At 45.3% G+C, this 18,524-nt stretch overlaps 1 protein-coding gene across 4 annotated transcripts in view; it reads left to right on the plus strand.

Annotated features, from left to right (window-relative positions):
- PTPRG (protein tyrosine phosphatase receptor type G) overlaps positions 1-18,524 on the plus strand; it is a 450,708-nt gene that overhangs the window by 322,663 nt on the left and 109,521 nt on the right. For all 4 annotated transcript variants that reach the window (XM_059715744.1, XM_059715745.1, XM_059715747.1 and 1 more), the window contains exon 6: positions 8,281-8,347. In XM_059715744.1, the coding sequence (XP_059571727.1) occupies positions 8,281-8,347 (67 nt within the window). The remainder of the gene's footprint in view (positions 1-8,280; positions 8,348-18,524) is intronic.

The following is an 18,524-nucleotide window of genomic DNA, read 5'->3' on the forward strand; positions in this document are numbered from 1 at the left end:
AGTCTGGTCCCTACCATGGGTAGGAGGTTATTGGGCACCAAACAAGCTCAACAAGGTGCTTATCCAGTCTCCTCTTGAATACCTCCAAGGATAGCGACTGCACCACCTCTGCTGGGAGCGTATTCCAGATACCCATATGGAAAAGAAGTTTTTTCTTATGTCCAGCCTCAATCTTCCCTCTATTAGCTTGTGTCCATTGGTCCTCGTCCTCCCCTGCAGTGCCTTCCTGAAGAGTTGCTCCCGTAAATCTTGGTGCTCACCCCTAACCTACTTGTAGGTGGCAATCAAGTCACCTCTCAGCCTCCTCTTGCTCAGGCTGAACAGGTCCAGTTACTGGAGTCTCTCCTTAGGGCCTGTCCTCCAATACCTTAACCATGCAGGTGTCACTTCTTTGTACCCTCTCAAGCTTATCCACATCCTACCTGAAGTGCAGTGGCCAGAGCTAGACACAGTACTCCAGCTGTGGCCTCACCATGCCAAATAGAAAGGGAGAAGTACCTCCCTGGGTCTACACATCTGCAGATGCACACAAGAGACTTCTGTTTGCCCTGCTGGCGACTTCATCACGCTGTTGGCTCATGTCCATTCCCCGGTCAATGGTGACCCCCAGGTCCCGTTCAGATGCTGTGCCAGCCAGTGGACCACCACCCATCATGTAGGTATGGTGAAGGCTTATTGGCTATCCCATCCATTAAAACCCTCTGGGATTGGTCTCTAAGCCAGTTGTCCACTCACCTCACTGTAGACTGGTCCATATAATGTATGGCAAATTGTTTCTGTCCCTCAGCTCACTTGTGGAAGGATGTGGGTCCATCCTCTCTGTCCTTTCCCATCCACCTGGCTGCACATGGGATGTGCAATTGTAGCACACTACCTGGGGGACAACAAGAATGTCCTTGGATATTTTGAGGCTTGCAAGAGCGAAGCACTGAGTCCCACCTGCAACATAGCAGGAAGGTGGTGCCTTGTGCACTTCCCCTTGCCCACGCCGATCTGTCAGTGCACCACAGCATTGCCCGGCCTTTGCTTTTGTCCTTCCGTGCATACTGCTGAAAGATCTTGAATGAAAACCCATTTGGCTCATCTGCTCACCCGCACCTGATACACCTGCACTCTTTTCCATCCTTTCATTCAGAAATGGGGTATTTATTCCGATATCGGAGATTTAACAGTGTAGACCTCCAAGGAGAGACAAAAGGGTGGGGAAGGACATGCTTTGTGCAAAACAATAAGATGTGCTTTCCAGCCTCGTACGGCTCCAATTCATGTCCCTTTCTGCAGAGATAAACACAGAGTTAAAGCACTGTTGTTCAGGAGTATTAGGACTAACAGCCACCGGAGCAATAGATGGCTCTAAAATAATGTGGATCAAAAGGTGTGAGACTAAACAGCTTTATCAGCAGCGTGTGGAACGCTTTTCTCTTGGCAGGGGACTTCTTTGTTTTCTTTGACTGCAACTATCTTGAATTTTTGCAAATCTGTTGTTATTTTTATATATATAAATTTTATATATATATATTTATATATATATATATATATATATATATATATATATAAATTTAGAATTTCCTATGCGCATTATCATGGCATTTTGGGATGAAAAGAATGGAAATGAGGACCATTTCTACCCAAGTATAGCGCTGGCATCTGTCCAATAACAGTAGACTGATTATAAGAGAATAGATTGCTTAACCACGTTGATTATCTTGGAAGTTTACGGGATGATTTAATCTCTTCAACGTAGCTAATTTATAATTGTTCACTTTCTTTCTCGATAAATTGTTTGTGAAGAGGCTTCAGAGCCTGAATCTTTGGCTCGCAGGCACTAGACCTCAGCGGCGGGCTGAATGGATGTGAAGCTGCACAGTCTAGGGAATTTTACCTCTGACTTTTACACCATTGTATTTGAAAGCTGAATTTGACCCGTTGCCATCTCTCTGCCTCTACCACTGTCACTTAATTCAGCTGCCACAGTTAACTGTGTAGTCATTCATCCTTGGCCGACACCATCCTTTACAACACAAGAGGATGGTCTCTGGGTGTTAATGCTCTAGTGCGATGGGAGCAGCTGGCTATCTCGAATTCAAGGCATGCAGATTGTCTTGGCCATTTTACTTAGCAGATGGGTAAGGCTTGATAGATTGAAGATTAAGTTTCCAAGTCAAGGGCCAAATGTTGCATAGGGAGAGAAAAGTAAATTATAACGCCATTCTGAGGGGAAAGGCTCAGGTAGAGTATCACAAGATTGTTGCCATTCATTTTCCTCTGCCTTGCACAAAGTGCGTGTCATTTTGCCTTTCAATAAAGTAGACGACGGCATGCTTCTTGCTTTGGAAATGCTTGGTAATACCCTATGTGAGCCCATTTAATGAGCTTGAAAGCAATTGCTGCAAATTTATGACAGTTTAACAAGTCCATGCCAAAGATTTTTTTGGGTGGAAATGAGAGAGATCTTTGTATTTCATCCCAGTTGGAAGGAACTTCAAGTTTTCTTCAGCTGTTTGTTGTAGTTGCTGTTCCTCCCTGAGACACAGGAGATTCATTTAAATGTATTTTTTAAGGACAGCATATTCCTTATAGCTGTATTACTATTTCTGTTAATATTCAGGTGACTCTTTGGGTCAGCAGTCTTGGCCCTTCCTTATCGCGTGTGGAGGAGCTGCCTCTGCTCGTTGGCGTGCAGGTTGTTTGGAGGCCAGCGTGGGTTTTGGAGGAGGTGGGGCGCAGTGGCACCAGAGATGAGATCTGCCCTCCTTCGCCCCCAAAAATGGTTATAGATGCAGCAAATGCTCATTGCATTCATGTTTTTAATAGAATCTCTTATGAAGTGAAATATAAAAAATTATATTAGATAAACAAGTGTATCAAAATAAAATCTGCTCTGCCAACTTGCCAAATGGACCAGGATTTTAATTCTCTGGTTTGTAGCCTCGTTTCTTTTAGTTAAAAGACAGGTCTGAGTCGATTTGTAGGGCTGTAGCTGGGGGTTTTATAAATGCAGCATTTCTTTGGTTCTGCTCTCTTTTAGGATTGGGGGGGTTGCTACAAGAGCCACACCAGATTGCTTTTTTAAGGACTTATTTCCCCTAAATATCAGAGGGGCAGAGAGTTGCTGCTCCTTAAGCCATAAAGGTAGGGCACGGGAGCTGATTTTTTGAAAGCATGACGACGTGCTATGCTTAGCACCGCCGTAATGCAGGCTGTGTGAAGTGCAAGTAACACATAGTCCTGTTGACTGTTCATTATCTTCACTTGCTGTGATTCAATACCAGCACTAGTGTAGCATTAAAAAAAGGCCGTCTCCGATCCTAGCGTGGCTCTGACACTAGCTGTCAGCTCTGTTATCGCAGCCCTGCTACGCATGCTCCTCAGACCTTTGGTCTTTTGAGTTCGAATAACATGATGGTTTCTGGGTTGTTGTTTTGGGGGGTTTTTTGTGCCTTTCTGCCTCTCTTTCCTATTGACACACAGCCAAGGGCTGGTAGCAGAGCACTCTTAGGCACGCTTGCGATCACGTGGCAAGCCCAGGGGACTACGGGAGCTGCCACTAACAAGTGCTGAGGTTGCCATTAAAAAGTCTATCATTGATCAGCCGTGGTCACACTGTCGAGAACCAAGATCCTTGTTATTTCCTATTCTAAGCGTTGGAGGCAGGAGCCTGTGTAAATATTAGCTGTATTTCCTGGCTTTTAGTTCCTTCCCAAAATAGACGCCCTCGGGGAATGTATTGCACCTTGTGTTATTGTGTAGTTTTATGACTACAGGATATGGTCACTGTGCATTACCTTTTCTTGAGATACAAAAGGCTTGGCTTTTCTTTTTTTATCATGTTGCAATGAAACCATTCATTCCACCCAGGATGGCGTATGCATTAGGGGAGAAAAAAATAGCACAGGGTACACGGTAAACAAAGAAATTCTGCTTTTCTGTTTGCCTTCAGACCATCTATCCCCTAAGGTGAGAGAGGCCTATTAGCATAGGAAGTAGCATAATCATATTCTTAAACTTCAAATCTGTGTTTATTTTCCCATTGCACTTAGCACGATAGTTACCCATTTATTTCTGTCAAGGAGGATTACAGGCGCTGTTCAGTTATAAATGATACATGCACATATTCTATCCTGTCTTTCCTAAAGACCTTTTGGGCATTTCTCAGACTTCAATGGGTGCTTCTTTCTCAGTAAACAGCATTTCTGGTAGCGGTTCTCTGGGTAGTTTGAGCACAATTTCAGGAGGATGCTTTCCATCCCCACGTCATTAATCCACGCTGCAGAGATGCCGCCTCGGACCAAAGGCAGGAGTAGGTGTGCATTTATGAATAGGAGGCTCATGCTAGGTTACCTTCAGGATTAGCCTTTTGAATCCGAAGTTCACGTTCTGATGCTAGAGGAGGAGAAAAGTGCAGATTTTTAATAAGGCAAAATTCATATAAAAAATTAAAGGATTTAAGAAAAGGAAAGAGGAAGAGAGGAAAGAAACTGCAAGTTTGGAAAAGGTTATAACCCCCCATCCCCAGCATGAAGGCATTAAGCCCTTCTCTGGGAGAGGAGGACACTTTCCCTGGAGGTCATTTATCTCATAACTTCTGATCCCACAAAGGTCCTTCTCTTCTTTGAAGTCCCAGCTACTGTCAGAGACAGAACGCCTGAACCACGGACTGGATTTACGGAGACGCCCTCGGTCTTTATACCAGCTACAAGGCAGACACCGCACCGGGGCTCGGTGCTCCAGAGCTGCACTCCTCCGTCACAGGAAAGAAAAATACAGAGGAGGCTCAAGAATGAATTGCAAAGAAAGAAAGAGATGGTGAAATGTGTTTTCTTCTAAAAGCTTGGGCCATTACAGGAAATGAGACAATTTAAGGCTAGGTGCCACAAAGCTGCTCTCAAATTACCTCCAGCTTGAATCCCACTGCTGGGAAGGAGCTGTTTGACTCTGTCCAAAACAGCTGCTTGTCTTGTCTTTGATAATAGGCCAGCCCCGAAGCCATGCCGAAATAGAGCCTTTCTCTTCCTTATTTACCGCTTTATTTTTATTTCTTCAACAAGTGCCAGCCCCCCAAATGGGAAACAAGCAGAGGCTGATCTTTTTAAGTCCTCTTCACCTGCGAAACAAGCCAGCTCTCTCTTTCTCAAAGCTTTGCCAACAGCATGCAACATGGAGCAGGTAATAGCGAGATGTCAGGAAATGAAGGGCGGTGATTGCAAGAGCCGGGCAGAGTTGCTAGGAGTAGCTGGAACATGTCCCAAATAGTGCAAAGCCCGAACCTGACCTCCCCGACTCCTGGTTCTTTGCACCATTTTTAAAGAGAAATGACCCTGCTCTGTAGAGACGAAGAGAAACTGTGATTACAGGTACACTAAAACATTGGGTTTTTTCCCCGTGAAGATTCTCAATTTCGTTTTATTCCAGAACACCACTCATTTTTGGGAGATGCTGTCAAAATGCTTACTTGGCTGGATCTCTACTACACGCTGCACCTCAGCAGATTAAAGGGACGTTGTCAGGGTTGATAGGCCAAAAAATTGATCTACTTTGACAAAAAGTCCCATCTGGGAAGGTTTTTACCTTCAGGATGCTTTCCATCTCTTCCCCTTTTTCAAACTGATAGCAGCTGTCACCAGAAATAAAAAGAAAGCCAACAAAATAAAACTCTGCAGGACTCACGGTTAAACTAACCGTAAATAAAGTACCGCACAAGTTCAAGTTTGTTTTCTTCAAGCCATGCACTAAATTACTAGTTTCTTGTTTAAAAAAACAAAACGATGTGTATGTAGTTCAATGGTAGGAGTGATTTGGTTTGAAGACATTTAAATAGATGGAAAAGACCCAGTAGCATGTCTCCCAACAGTCCTGTATTTTTAAACTGTTTACTTGTTGATTTGCCAGAAGCCATGAAGGATCTACGAACTGGGTCACCGAGTGCGCTCTTACGGTTATTATTTATACAGCATCCAAAGTGTACATGGCACCCTCTAGGCATATAAAAGCTCCAACCTCAAATAGCTGCAGCCTACGGAGCTAATAATTGTGTTATTAGTCACCCAGGTGCTACAGGTTGGAAGCTCGTGTGGCCAGCTCTCTGATTCATTGCGTGTCTTGTGGTATTTGGTGTTTTTGCCGAGACGCACAGCTCCTGGAGTCCCGTGACTAGGAAGGACTCTCAGCTGCAGGTTTGGTTTGGGTTTCTCTCCTTGTTTGGGGAGAAAAGCTTGAAAAGGTGACCTAAGCACAGCTTCTAGGGTCACGATGCGAAAGGCAAATAAAGCACTGCACACTATATCTCACAGTTGTCAATTGTTAAAAAAACCAAAAAACCTTCTCGCTTGGGGATTGCAAAATTAGGTACAAAGTGGGCATGTCTACACATTCATTAATGCACCTTAGATACTGCACATTTAGTTTAGTACTTCCTTTAAAAAGTACTAAGTAAATGCACAGTACCCAGAGGCAGTGCGCAGTAGCACCGGCGCATGGTGATATAGTGACGCTTACTGCGCATTAGCCTACTAACACTGCACGGGAGGCTATTAGCACGGTTTTTGCTGTGACACGCGCAGTGTTAGTAGGCTAATGAGTAGTAAGCGTCTCGTGTAGACGCACCTAGTGTGCCCCAGAGCCCTGCTGCCAATGGCGGGGAACGCTTACATGGAAATTGGCTTGTTTTTACTTGTGTTTTTCAGCCTGCTTGTGCGAACAGGGAAAACTACAGAGCAGCCTCTGTGTCAAGTACTTCCGTGCCCCACCTCTTTCTTTGTTACCTGAGTGTCACAATATTTCATGTATTTATCCCTGTAAAGCGGGGAAGGATTATCATCTCTGCACTACGGATGGGATCTGAGACACGGAGACACCGAGCGTATTTTTCTGGCCCATGTAGGAAGCCTGCGGGAGCGCAGAAAACTCACCCGTGCTGTCCCAGGGTCGACCAAGAAAAATGCTTCTCAGAAATGTGGGGAGAAAGCATTTAAACCCCCAAGCCCTGGTACGGGCACGGGGACTCTTTGGCACCCTGGGGACCTCTTTTTGGCTCCCTGCACCTCTCTCCCCTACCAACGTGCAGTTGCGGGGGCAGTGCCATTTTGGGCTGGCTGTTGTGGACCCAAGATTGCCAACAGCACGGTGGGTTGTGGCTGGCTTGTTCACAGGATCCCCTTCCCGGTGCAGCTCCTCCTTGGTCTCCATTTTTTCCCCCGGTTCTGCGCTCTGTCGCATTGCAAGTGATGCGTTACTCCATCCACCCCCAGAGCATCCCGATCCTAGATAGCCGCCAAAGGCTACGTGCTGTCTCTGCGTGTGATCAGCTGTAACGCCTGGGAGCACTTCAACAGGAAACAGCATCCCTCAGATTTCAAATATTGACTATTGGCAACCCCGCTCCCCCAACCAAACCCGAAGTGTGACCCAGGTAATTAATGATTGTGCTCATTAACACAGCAAGCTATTCCACCAATGCTTCATGGATGGTGGGGGGCAAAAATTGCATCCCATTCTTGGCAGCTGGTTTTTGCTTAGCTGTATTGCAAATAAGGGACAGATGATGGAGGCTTCTTCTGGAAGTTGTGTTTGAGCTGGAAGTGGGGAAGGATGGGACTTAACTGTCCCTCTGCCTGGATTTTTACTTTTCCCTCTGGATCGTGGCTTTATCATCACAGCTAAGGACAATGCGACTTCCTGGCTCATAAGTGCTACAGGAAAGCAATTTTTTGCCCTGGAAACCTGGAAGATTGCATTGTCAAAATTTCAGAAGCTAACCCCTGAACTGCCACGCATGATTTTATCCTTTCCTCTTCCCAAATGACTCTAACGAAGCGACTTTGAAAATACAAATAGAAAAGGGGACCGAGGCCCAGCCTGAGCTGCTGGTAGAAAAGGATGCAGTTGTTGAAGAGGTGGATTCACAGATCCGACTCTGAACACATTCAGGAGGTGATGGACGGTTGTTTAGTAACTTTAAACTACTCTTTATCTATGACGTTTCCCCCCGGAAAGCAAAGCTAACAAATAAAAATGGGTAGACAAACCTCTGCTGTTTTGTTTCCAGGCGTTAATATTTCTAATGCGTTAATGTATTCTGGGGACTCTTCCTCTTGATTTAGCCTTCCTTGGTTTATTTTATTATACCATGTATCTGTGGCATTTGGTGAGGAACCATTGTAAATGTGAGAACTAAGCAGCTTGCTAGATAACATCTTTTTTTTTCTCTTTAGAAGATTAAACTGAGACTGTTCTGTCTGATGCCAGAATAGATTTAACCAATCATGTATCCTTTACATGTAGGTCAGTCAGAGGGACAATCCGGCACTGGATCCTATTATCCATGGGTTGAAGGGCGTCGTACATCATGGTAAGTAGCTGCTTTCGCTGCCTTCTTGCCGGGAAGGGGAGAGGGGCTGGAAAGTTGTCCTGCAAGGATCCGGTCACCCTCCAAAGGACACATAGAGATGTACATTCTTCATCCGCTGATGGTTAAGGGCATTAGAGCCATTATTTGATTGGTAAAGATCAGACTCATTTATTACCTGAAAATGGGTTGGGGTTAACAGTAAACAATTTGTTTCTTTTCAGCCTGTGCTTCAGAAGGCGCGAGTTATAAATCAAAACCTCGTACAATATATCATTCATATTAGTACTTCGAATGCAGCGCTGATGTTTCATTCCTGCTATTTATCTTGCATTTGCTCTAAAAATACTCCTCTGAAGTTTCTATTTGTTTATAAATTATTTGTCTTTCAAATTTAGGGAGCTGATAATGAAACAGAAAATTAACTATCTGTGAAAATTAATTAAACTTTGCAGCAGATGAACATCTTTCTAATGCTGACATAAATATGATCATTCGGCTGTTCTGATGCATATAAACCTATTATCCTTGAACTTATAGCAGGTACTGAAATAAATATTAATATATTTTATATTTTTATAACCAGTTTTTACTGAGGAATTTTCCTGAAACCTTATCATTGGTAATGCATCATTAGCAATGACATCAAGATACTCCAGTTCCAAAAGTACTCCTGTCAGGTTTTAATATAATGATTTGTAAAGTTTTAATAATCTCATTATAATTCAAAAGGCATCTGCTGAAATGGTGTTAGGTACTATAATAAATCTCCTTTCCATCTATAGTACTGTGATAAAATATCTTTGCACCTTTTCAGAGGATTGTCTTTAGACATTAGCTAGCGCTGTAGAGCTTAACAAACATTTTTTTTCTCTTGACTAGAAACCTAAAACTAGTTGACAGCATTGGATTAAAACAAATAGGATTTTGGATTAATTGCTCTGCTTTCAGAGTCATTTAACGTTGCAGCCAGGAACACCAATAAATCTAGTGAAAGTGAAAAATAGGGGTTAAATGATAACATACAACAAAGTCCTTAATTTAGAGAATTTTCCATAGGTTTTGCCATTTATAAATTGCAGTGTTTGGCTGTGAAATAAAAACTACACACTGAGCTGAAAAACTATGTTGTTTTCCACAAAAATAGATGTGATTATCCAGTTCCCACTGGGTAACAAAACAGGCTGGCAAAAAAAAAAATACCAAAGATGACTTGAGCTGTTAGGATTTTTCAGCCATTGTGTAATTTGATGTTGAAGTCAAGCTGTCATTTAAGGGAAACAAAATCTTTTTTAGTTCAGTGTCCTCCTAGTTCGTGATTTATTTTTTTTTTTACCCCCCTGGCAAAGGTGACCAGTGTTTAATGAATCTCATCCTTTTCCTCCAAACTGTTGTGGAAATAGCTGCAAGGGTGCAAATCATCCTGGTGTCTATGAAGTGCACCCCGTTCCCCAAAATAATTGTGTGGTCAAATGTCACCCGGTCCCTAGGCTGTGATTCCCTGACCACATAATGATTAGTCGGAGCCGGAGCTGCTTACGCACAGCAAGATCTGGGTGGATAAAAGACATGTATTTTTATTTTACCCACAATACACAGAAGGCTACTAGCATTTTAAGTGGAGGAAATGGGTTGAGATATTTCAATAACTTGTTTCCTTATGAAAACATTAAGTTAAAACTGCAGGAAATTCTAGTTTTCCTTCCTGTTTGGGCTAATAAAAGGGCTTTTTTAAGGCTTTTGTTGCTGTTGGGGAATTAGGGGTTGGGTTGGTTTTTTTTCCCCTTCTACAAAACAGTTTTAAAAAGCTGTTCCCTTTTATCGGAAACATCAATAAAAGATTATGATGACAGAATCCAAATATGTATCATGCTTTCATTTAAAAGAAAGACATGCCATTTTGTTGCTGTGTTGAGTTAGTGGTATATGTGCTAGCTTCAGTTCTTCCACAGGGGCTCCACTTGAGTAATATATCTACCTAAGTGGGCTTTTTTCAAACTTAAATACCTACGCTCAGAGGATAGCATCTCAAAGAGCCTCTTTTGTTCTCAGTCATGCCGTGCTCAGCGCTGCTATTCCACCGATATGGAAACACGTGTGTATTTTGGACAGCTTGCTGGGGAGGGAAGGCGGGGAGAGAAGCAGGTCAACAAAGGCGACCAGAGATCAGGCACAACAAGGAGGAAATAAGCACACGGAGAACTTAAAATGTCTTTGCCATCTGTGGATGCTGCCTGTCTGGGCTCTTTGGCAGACTTCACGTCCGGGTGTGTGCACATGCACGTGTGCAAGAGAGACTAGAGCAGTAAGAGATGGTGTCTGAGAGCATAATGCAACTCCTAACTTTGGGATGGTCACAATCCTCAGGAATTGGCTCAAACAGCTCATCCCAAGGCAGCCCTAAGACACTGGGACATTGTTCACTCTGCAGATGTCGGATATTTTGCACCAACGCATGCACACGGCAGAAATGTTTCCAGGCGTTCTGTTGTGGTTTAGTATCGCCGTTTTCCATATCCTTCCAGCTGAAATCCTGACAGCTCCTGGCTTCATCCCCTCCTTGAGAAGGGAGCAGAGGAGGAGGAAACTCTCCAAGTGAAGATCTCTGCATCTCCTGCAGAATAGGCCAGGACATCACCACCTGGTGCCAGCACCGCTGTTGAGACCAAACTGTCGAAGCACCTCGGGCGGTTTGGTCCCTTTCCCCCTCCTCCATCATTAGGACAACAACGCATGGTCAACTGTTGAGTAACCGTGGTGTGTCTTTTGTAGGGAAACCAAAAGTATGACTATGATTTACAGGATTCTTTCTTTGCCTTGTGATAATCCCTAGAAATCCCAGTGCAGGGAGCAGGATTCGTCTGTACTAAGCCTCGTACAAAAGCAGAGTACGCAGCCAGCCCTCACCCACGTGAGATAACTGGGAGCCTTGTTCTAATGCAGGGGTAATATTGAGACTACTGATATACATTCTTCCTGTAAAGTCCTCGTACAGTTTAAGTGCCCTTCCAGGGGCAGGTGAACGTTTTAAATGTCAAAGAGACTTTCTGTGGAAGTGGAAGCAATTTTTGCCTGAGATTTTTGTCAGGGGTTTGAATTACTTACTAATTTGGTGGAACATAAATAATTGTGCCCTTCACAGTGTCACTGGCTTAGCAATGATGATAGAGAAATGTACACATAAAAATCAATATGGGTTTAGCTGCTGCTCAGAATTCATTTTATTTCCTTCATCTCCAGACATCATTTCCTAGCATCTTAATGTCATATTGAGCTTAATTCTGCAAGAAGAACCGCACTAAGCCTTGTAGCTGGAAGGAGGAGCAGCAGTGCGCCAAGTCCCCAAACCAGGTTGCAGATAAACAGCCGTGTTTTCAGGTTGCCATCCCTTCTGCCTGCCTGGGATAGCGGTCCCATCACGTGCAGCTGCTGATTCCACATCCCAGCATCTGCTCTTCCTGCCCCTGGTGAAATTGCTTTTGCTTTTCCGCTTCTTCGAGACTCGTCACACTTCCCGCCAGGCAGGGGCATAGTGTTGGCACTCCTCACCGCTCTGTGTCCTACAGAAGCTGTGAACACACTGATTTCTTTTGGAGGGCGTGCTGCACCTGTAGCCTTGAGGCGCTCTCGCTCACGGAACAAATGTGGCATGCATGAGCGGCGTGGTGTTTGTAAACCAACGTTTTCTCCTTCCTGACCTCTTGGGGCTTTTTGAAGCCCTTTCATTTCTTGGCTTTTTATTGACGGCAAAGGTCCGTGTCAGTGGTGCAGGTTGTTTTTGCCCTGTGGACCCATGCAGAGGAACTAAACACGGTTAAATCAGTCACTGTAGTCACTAGCACCTGGGCTGCATTCAGATCACCAGGGGCCTGGTTGCTGTATGGTTCCCAGTCCTCTGAGCCATGCGGTCTCCCACCTTTGCTTCATTGCTTCAGGGGTGGCTGTCCTCTTGCATGGCCCTCCCTCCTTCTGGCTGCTGTAGGTGAGCCTCTTTTGTAGGCAGAAAGCATCCGCTTAGGGACCCTGACACCTCCATATGTATTTTGCAGCAGATCTGCATTAAAGAGATGCTGAAGCTTTCACATGGATCTCCCATGGCAGAGGACTCTCCAGTGCAATGCAGCACTGCTTTTCTTCCCCATCTGGTGCATCTTTGACTTGCTCCATTTTGTACCATTTTGCATTTAAGACACTCAGAGGTGGTGTTTTTTTTTTTCTTGTTCATACAAACTGCCTAGCCGGTATTAAAATAACAAGTCTTCCCCGGTGTCATTTCTCTGAAATTACGCTGTCTTCCGGTGGTAGTGTTTCTGTTGCGCACAAACACACCCATGCACACACACAAACACACCCATGCACATGCATATGCACACTTACACTCTTCTCACAGTCCTCCTTGCTTGCATTGCTCTCGAAGCAAACGGTTCTCCGAGCGAACAGCAGCGGGGATCACTCCAACCCCCGCTAAAATCTTTTACAGTGATGGTTAGATGCGCTCTGCAACTCCATCCTGCTTCTCGTGCCAAGAATTTTCACAGATCAGCAGAACGGTATCAGTAAAGGAACAAATAAATTACCACTTCAGAAAACCCTTCTATTAATGTCACAGAAAGCAGTTGCTTTTTTATTCCTTTCCTTGTCAAAACCAAACACTGAAAATCAAAGTAGAGAGAGATCAAAAGCGCCTGTACAAACAAAATGAATCACTTGCATGTGTTATGTGTTTGTCTGCTTGGACTGGCAGGGAGGGGGCAGAGGTGTAGGGGAGAGTGGGGCTTGGTACCCATGCTGATTTAAGGGGGGAGGTTAAACAATATCTTGCTTTTTGCACCTGACTTTAATGCTAAGATGCAATAAACGTGGGTTAGGGGCTTTTACTGGTGTCCCCTAGAGAAGAGGGGAAGGAAGGAGAGAAAAAAGGGAGGTAATGGCCACCAAGACTTCAAAGGCAGTTGGAGAGAGACAGAAAGAAGACCTCATGAGCTTCAAGGGAGGCAGGGGGTGCATATCACTACAGTTATCATAGCCAAAAAGTCAGCGAATAACCTGCTAAAATAAATCAGCACCAAGGCGGAAGCGATCCAGGCGGTGTGATTTACCCTGTGGATCTATCGTACCACCAGGCATAACAACAAGAAAACACCATTAGCACCGTGACAGGTTTTGTTTCCCCTTTTGTTTTTAACTTTAACCAGAACGCTGCCTGACAAGCTGTTTGCTCCCGAGCCGAGCAGCTGCAGGTGGCGAGGAGGCTGGGAAGGGGGAAGGCCGCTGAGGGACGTCATGCTTAAAATACAGCTTTGAACAAGGCAAGTGCCCAGTGGAGCTCGGAGAGCGGGAGGTCGTCGTGATGGGACGGGAAGCCAAGAATGAAGAAATATCACCTTTTCCTAAGGATGATCTGGAAGTGTTGTCAGCTCTCTGGGCTGTTCTCGGGTCCGCAGGGAGCCTCGCGGCTCCAGACGAGCCTCCCTAGCGCGTGGGCTCAGGCCAGGACCACAGGAGGGGGAAGGAAGCGGGAAAGGGAGGAGAGAGGAGGTAATGAGTTCACACCTTATGTATGCCGGCTACGTGCATAACCGCAAGGGTCTGAGTCATTTCAGCGAATAAGTCCAGCAAGCATTAGAAATCCCCCGCTTGCCTTCTGTCACTCCGTTCTCAGAAAATGGCTTGACGGGGTGCCCCAGGGCTGGGTTTTACGTGCACAGATATGCCTAATAGCAGCATTAAAAGAGCCGTGCGAAGGTTGCGACCGAAATGACTGGAAGTGTGAGGTTTTAGTTAGTGCTTTATTAAGGAAGTACTAAACTAAGGGTTGAGGTTGCCGGCGCTTTTGGGTCTATGCTGCAGGGGAGTGAGACACGCCTGGCCTGTGGGTTTGGCGGGGTTGCTGACAGCACAAGAGAGTGGCAGGATTTGGGGATTGTGCACTCCTTCCCCAAATATGCCAGGGGTAAACTGCAGAGCCCACAGGCTCTTCTGGCCATTTCCACCAAGCTTTAGTCCATCAGTGCCATTCCTCCAACCTGCCCCAGGCCCGTCTCTTGCTCACCACTGACTCCATCCCGTAGCTGTCTCCTCCTAATCCCACTCTCCTTGTTTCACCCAATCCTAATCTCCCACTTCAGGGTCCCAAAATGATTCCCAGTCCCCTCTCGGCATCCACTCCACTTGCCTGGCTGGTCCCAGTTCCCATCTCAAAGCAGAGAGGTATCAGAGGATCTCAAAGACCAGCATGTGAAACATCATGCCCTTCTTCCTGCCCTCATGCTCAGTCTGTCTGAACTGGTTTGGTTGACACTTCGATGGGAAGAGTGGAGTTGGGGGGGAAGGAAGGGATTGGACCCCAGGCAGGTACCAGGCATGGAAAATTTCAGCCCAAAGATGCAGATTTGGCAAAAAATGAGCAACTGAAAGCAAGGTCTTGCAATGGGACCAGCTGTCACCAGGGATCCTGGTTTTTTCTGAGTTAAAATAAATAAATAAACAAATCCCCAATTTTCAGTTGAAAAATAAATAACCCCAAATCCATATTTTTCTGTGATTTAAGTGAAACACCACTAATGTAGAGATATATATTAGTGGTGTTTCATTTTAATCATGAAAAAAGGTAGGTTTGGGGTTACTGTTTTTACTGTAAATTGGGGATTTTTTTTAAATCGGAAAACCAGGATGCCTGGCTATCACTTACCACGGGGCCAGCCCTGCCCCTCATGTTTCTAAGTAACTTGGAGCCATGTGAATGCATTCCTGTGAAATACTCCACCCTGTTTTCCCGTCCCTTTTTTTGCTCCCATCTCCTCTTGCCTCGCTGTGTGGGCTCTCTGAAACCTGTCGTCACTCTGGATGCAGGAGCAAGGTCCGAACCTTCCCCACAGCCACGGGCACTTTCCATGCAGTGCTTGTAATGCATCTTGAAATCATGGCAGTATACTGAGACCAGGGACACAGTGGGTACAACTACACGAGACACTTACTGCACATCAGTCTAATAACACTGCGCAGTAGCGTGTCACATCAAAAATCGTGCTAATAGCCCACTGCACGGTGCTGCTAGGCTAATGCGCAGTAAGCGTCACTAAATAACTGTGCGTCGGCACTACTGCGCAGTAACTTTAGATACTGCACATTTAGTTAGTACTTTATTAAGGAAGTACTAAACTAAATGTGCAGTATCCAAGGTGCAATAATGAATGTGTAGACGTGCCCAGTGTAACCCAGTAACACTCAAGCTACCCTGACTTATAGAAGCTGTGAATGTATGCAGTCCCTAGAAGCCAGTGGCACCTTGTCCCCAGCGTGGCAAATAAACCCTTGAATGAATCGGGCACTTTTCTTGCACTTTCTGATGCTGACCTTTCAGTGCATCTCCAGTGTTTCTCAGGGGTTTCTTATTGGTGCGCAGCTGGCTCCAGGCTTGTGCCTCAAGCTGCAGCTCCCTGTTCGTGCGTCTCCAGCCGTCTGCCCTTTTCCCGTTCCGTGCAACCTGCTTCATCTGCGTGGGTCAGACTCAAGGGGCTGGCAGCATAGTGTCCATCTGATTTGTGTAGGTTGGTGGTTTTAGAAGATTTGGATGCAGAAGCATTGGAATGAATTGGCTCATTATGGAAGTGGCAGTAATGTTGTTTCACAATTTTGGGAGGATTTCCAGTCTTTTTGCAAGTTTCATCGTGATACACCAAATACTTTCAGACCTCAATCTAGGTAGGGTTCTTGTCGATCAGGTATTCCACATACTTTAATTTGGGGAAGAAGCTCATCTTAAAATATTGTTTGCAGTCCAGCCAAGTTCCTGTGTTCTTGCAGGAAGACTCTGATGAAACTCCCAGAGCACTCGCTGCAAGAGATAAATGTACTTGGCATATAGAGGTTGTCTTGTGATCTCTGATCCAAGTTTCTGGTACATTTGAAAAGGGTTTTGATTGCAGAGAGTCTGGTGTTGTTTACCTGCATATCTCAAGAACCTGTTTATTCCCTCTGTGACCGAGTCTGAATTCAGTGTTATCTTTATTGAGCATTTTGCCCAAATTTATTTTTAACAAGGCAGCCTTTGGAGTCAGTGTGCTGCATGGAGGGTACTTAAGAAGGCGTAATCCCCTAGTGTCTGCTCACACTAACCATAGTTGTTGGTAAAGAGCTGTTGTTGCTCTATTTAATATCTGATCTGTCCTCTTTTGGGGAAACTATTCTGGATAGATACGTGGATAGATTCTGTATGCAAAGAGTCCATATACCAGCTCAAATCTCCTAGACAGAAAGGTAATATGAGTAAGTCAGCTGGCTATAGCATCTCTCTAACTGTATTCAAATTCAGTTGTGCAGATTTGAGAGGTAGCTCTGAGGCCAGTGGGTCCTTGCAAAAGAGCTGGGAACTTTTAATGCCTTGAACAAAGAATGTATTCACTTTCCCTAGAGAATGACTGATAATGTATAAACTCAATGGCATTTTCCTTGTCAGATAGATCTGTAAAATTTTGCAAGATTAGTCTCTATGAGGGCTGCAGAAATGCATCCTTTGTCACCTCAGGCACTGATCCAGGTTATGACCTACATGCATTTATCACACTTAATTGAATCCAATATAAGTTTTTTCCTCCCCAAACAACATGCAGTGGAAAAAGCCTTGAAGGCTCTAAAGACCCAGGTAGACCAAGCCTTGTCTGGGATGCTGTAGTTGGGGCTGGTCCTGCTTGGAGCAGGGGTTGGGCTAGAAGTGACCTCCTGAGGTCCCTTCCAACCCTCATTTTCTAGGATGCTGTGAAAGGAGTTAGAGGCTAAGGTAATGCATGTTTCCTGATATACCAGGGGAATTAAAAAAGGGGACTCAAAGATATTTTCTCAGGCTTGCAACATGCAGTCGACTTGCGTGCATTCATTCCAACTCCCATTGTGAAGCTCGTGCAACTCGGCTCTGGACAAGGTGCCGCTGTTCTTTGCAGGAAGGCAAAGCTGTATCCAGCAGCCCACGCTAGTCCTGTTCTTCCGAACGTCAGAGTTAAAACTGAACGTCACATTCATTTTCTTAATTGTTAACAATGAATCTGTGATGCACAGCCCTTTTTCATTTGGAAATATTAGCGTGCATGCCCTTTCTGCATGTTCAGTGCCTTAAGCAAAGAACCACCATTTGCGAATTGTTAATAATGTTGATGGCATTCGATTATGGTGGCATTTCAGTGGGTAGTATCTGGTTGCAGCTCTTCTCTGCAGTGTCACATTTGCTTGGAAACTGTTGCATCAAGAAAAGCATCTTTCTCAAACAAATATTTTCCTCTCAGTCCAGCCCAGGTCTCTCACGCTGGAGCCATAGTCTGTGCGCTTCAGGTTCATTTTTTGGATGCCCGCTACTCTGCTCATATGCGCGCTCATCCGCTGGTATGGATAGGGGAGTCTGGCTCAAGGAGTAGCAAAGGAGGCTCCGGAGGGGCGTCTGTCAGCGCAGTATCTAGAGATAACACGTAGGTCCGTGCAGTTTGGATGGAGGTGATTCATGCGGCATCTCCTGGGTGTGAGGAGAGTCTTTGCCGGGGCATGCGGCTGCATCTATCCGTCTGTCATTTTTTTTAGTACCTGTCACCTTAGTATCTAAGCGCTTCCCATGTAAAATAGGGTGTGTGTCAAGGTCTCTAGCGGACTTCATTTATCTTCCGCCACTCTCTTCTGTGCAGGAAAAAAGGCTGTGCTTGGGATACACAAGTGTACGGGACATGTGTGAAAAGGGTGAGCTCAGAGAGTCTCGGAGCAGCTGCTGGGTGATCCTGCTTGCTGCCTTTTCAGAGTATCCTCAGGTTATCGGGGCGGACTGGTACCCCTGCACGTCCCAGACTTTGCCTCGCAGCCAGCGTCTTCCACTGAGAGTGCTCTCTTCCCCACAGGACAGATCATGCATAGTTTTGCTAAAAGGTTTTGTATGGGATGGTTTGGATAGAGAAAATCCTGCCTTGGGCAAGGGGCTGGAATAGAAGATCTCAGAGGTCCAGTGGTCCAGCCCTACTTCTGTGTACCCTTCCCTTGTTTCTTGAAGTGTATACAGGACCTCTGTGCATCATCCTAGCGACCAAGCAGCTGAGGCAGAAACTAAACTGTGGTCACTTAACCCTCTTTCACTGAGGGCCAGGCTGCTGCAGTGCAGCTCTCACTTACTGTGGGGTAAGAGCACGCACAAGGGTAGCTCTATGGG

This window comes from Alligator mississippiensis, chromosome 12 (genome assembly GCF_030867095.1).
Source record: "Alligator mississippiensis isolate rAllMis1 chromosome 12, rAllMis1, whole genome shotgun sequence".
NCBI classification, from domain to species: domain Eukaryota; kingdom Metazoa; phylum Chordata; order Crocodylia; family Alligatoridae; genus Alligator; species Alligator mississippiensis.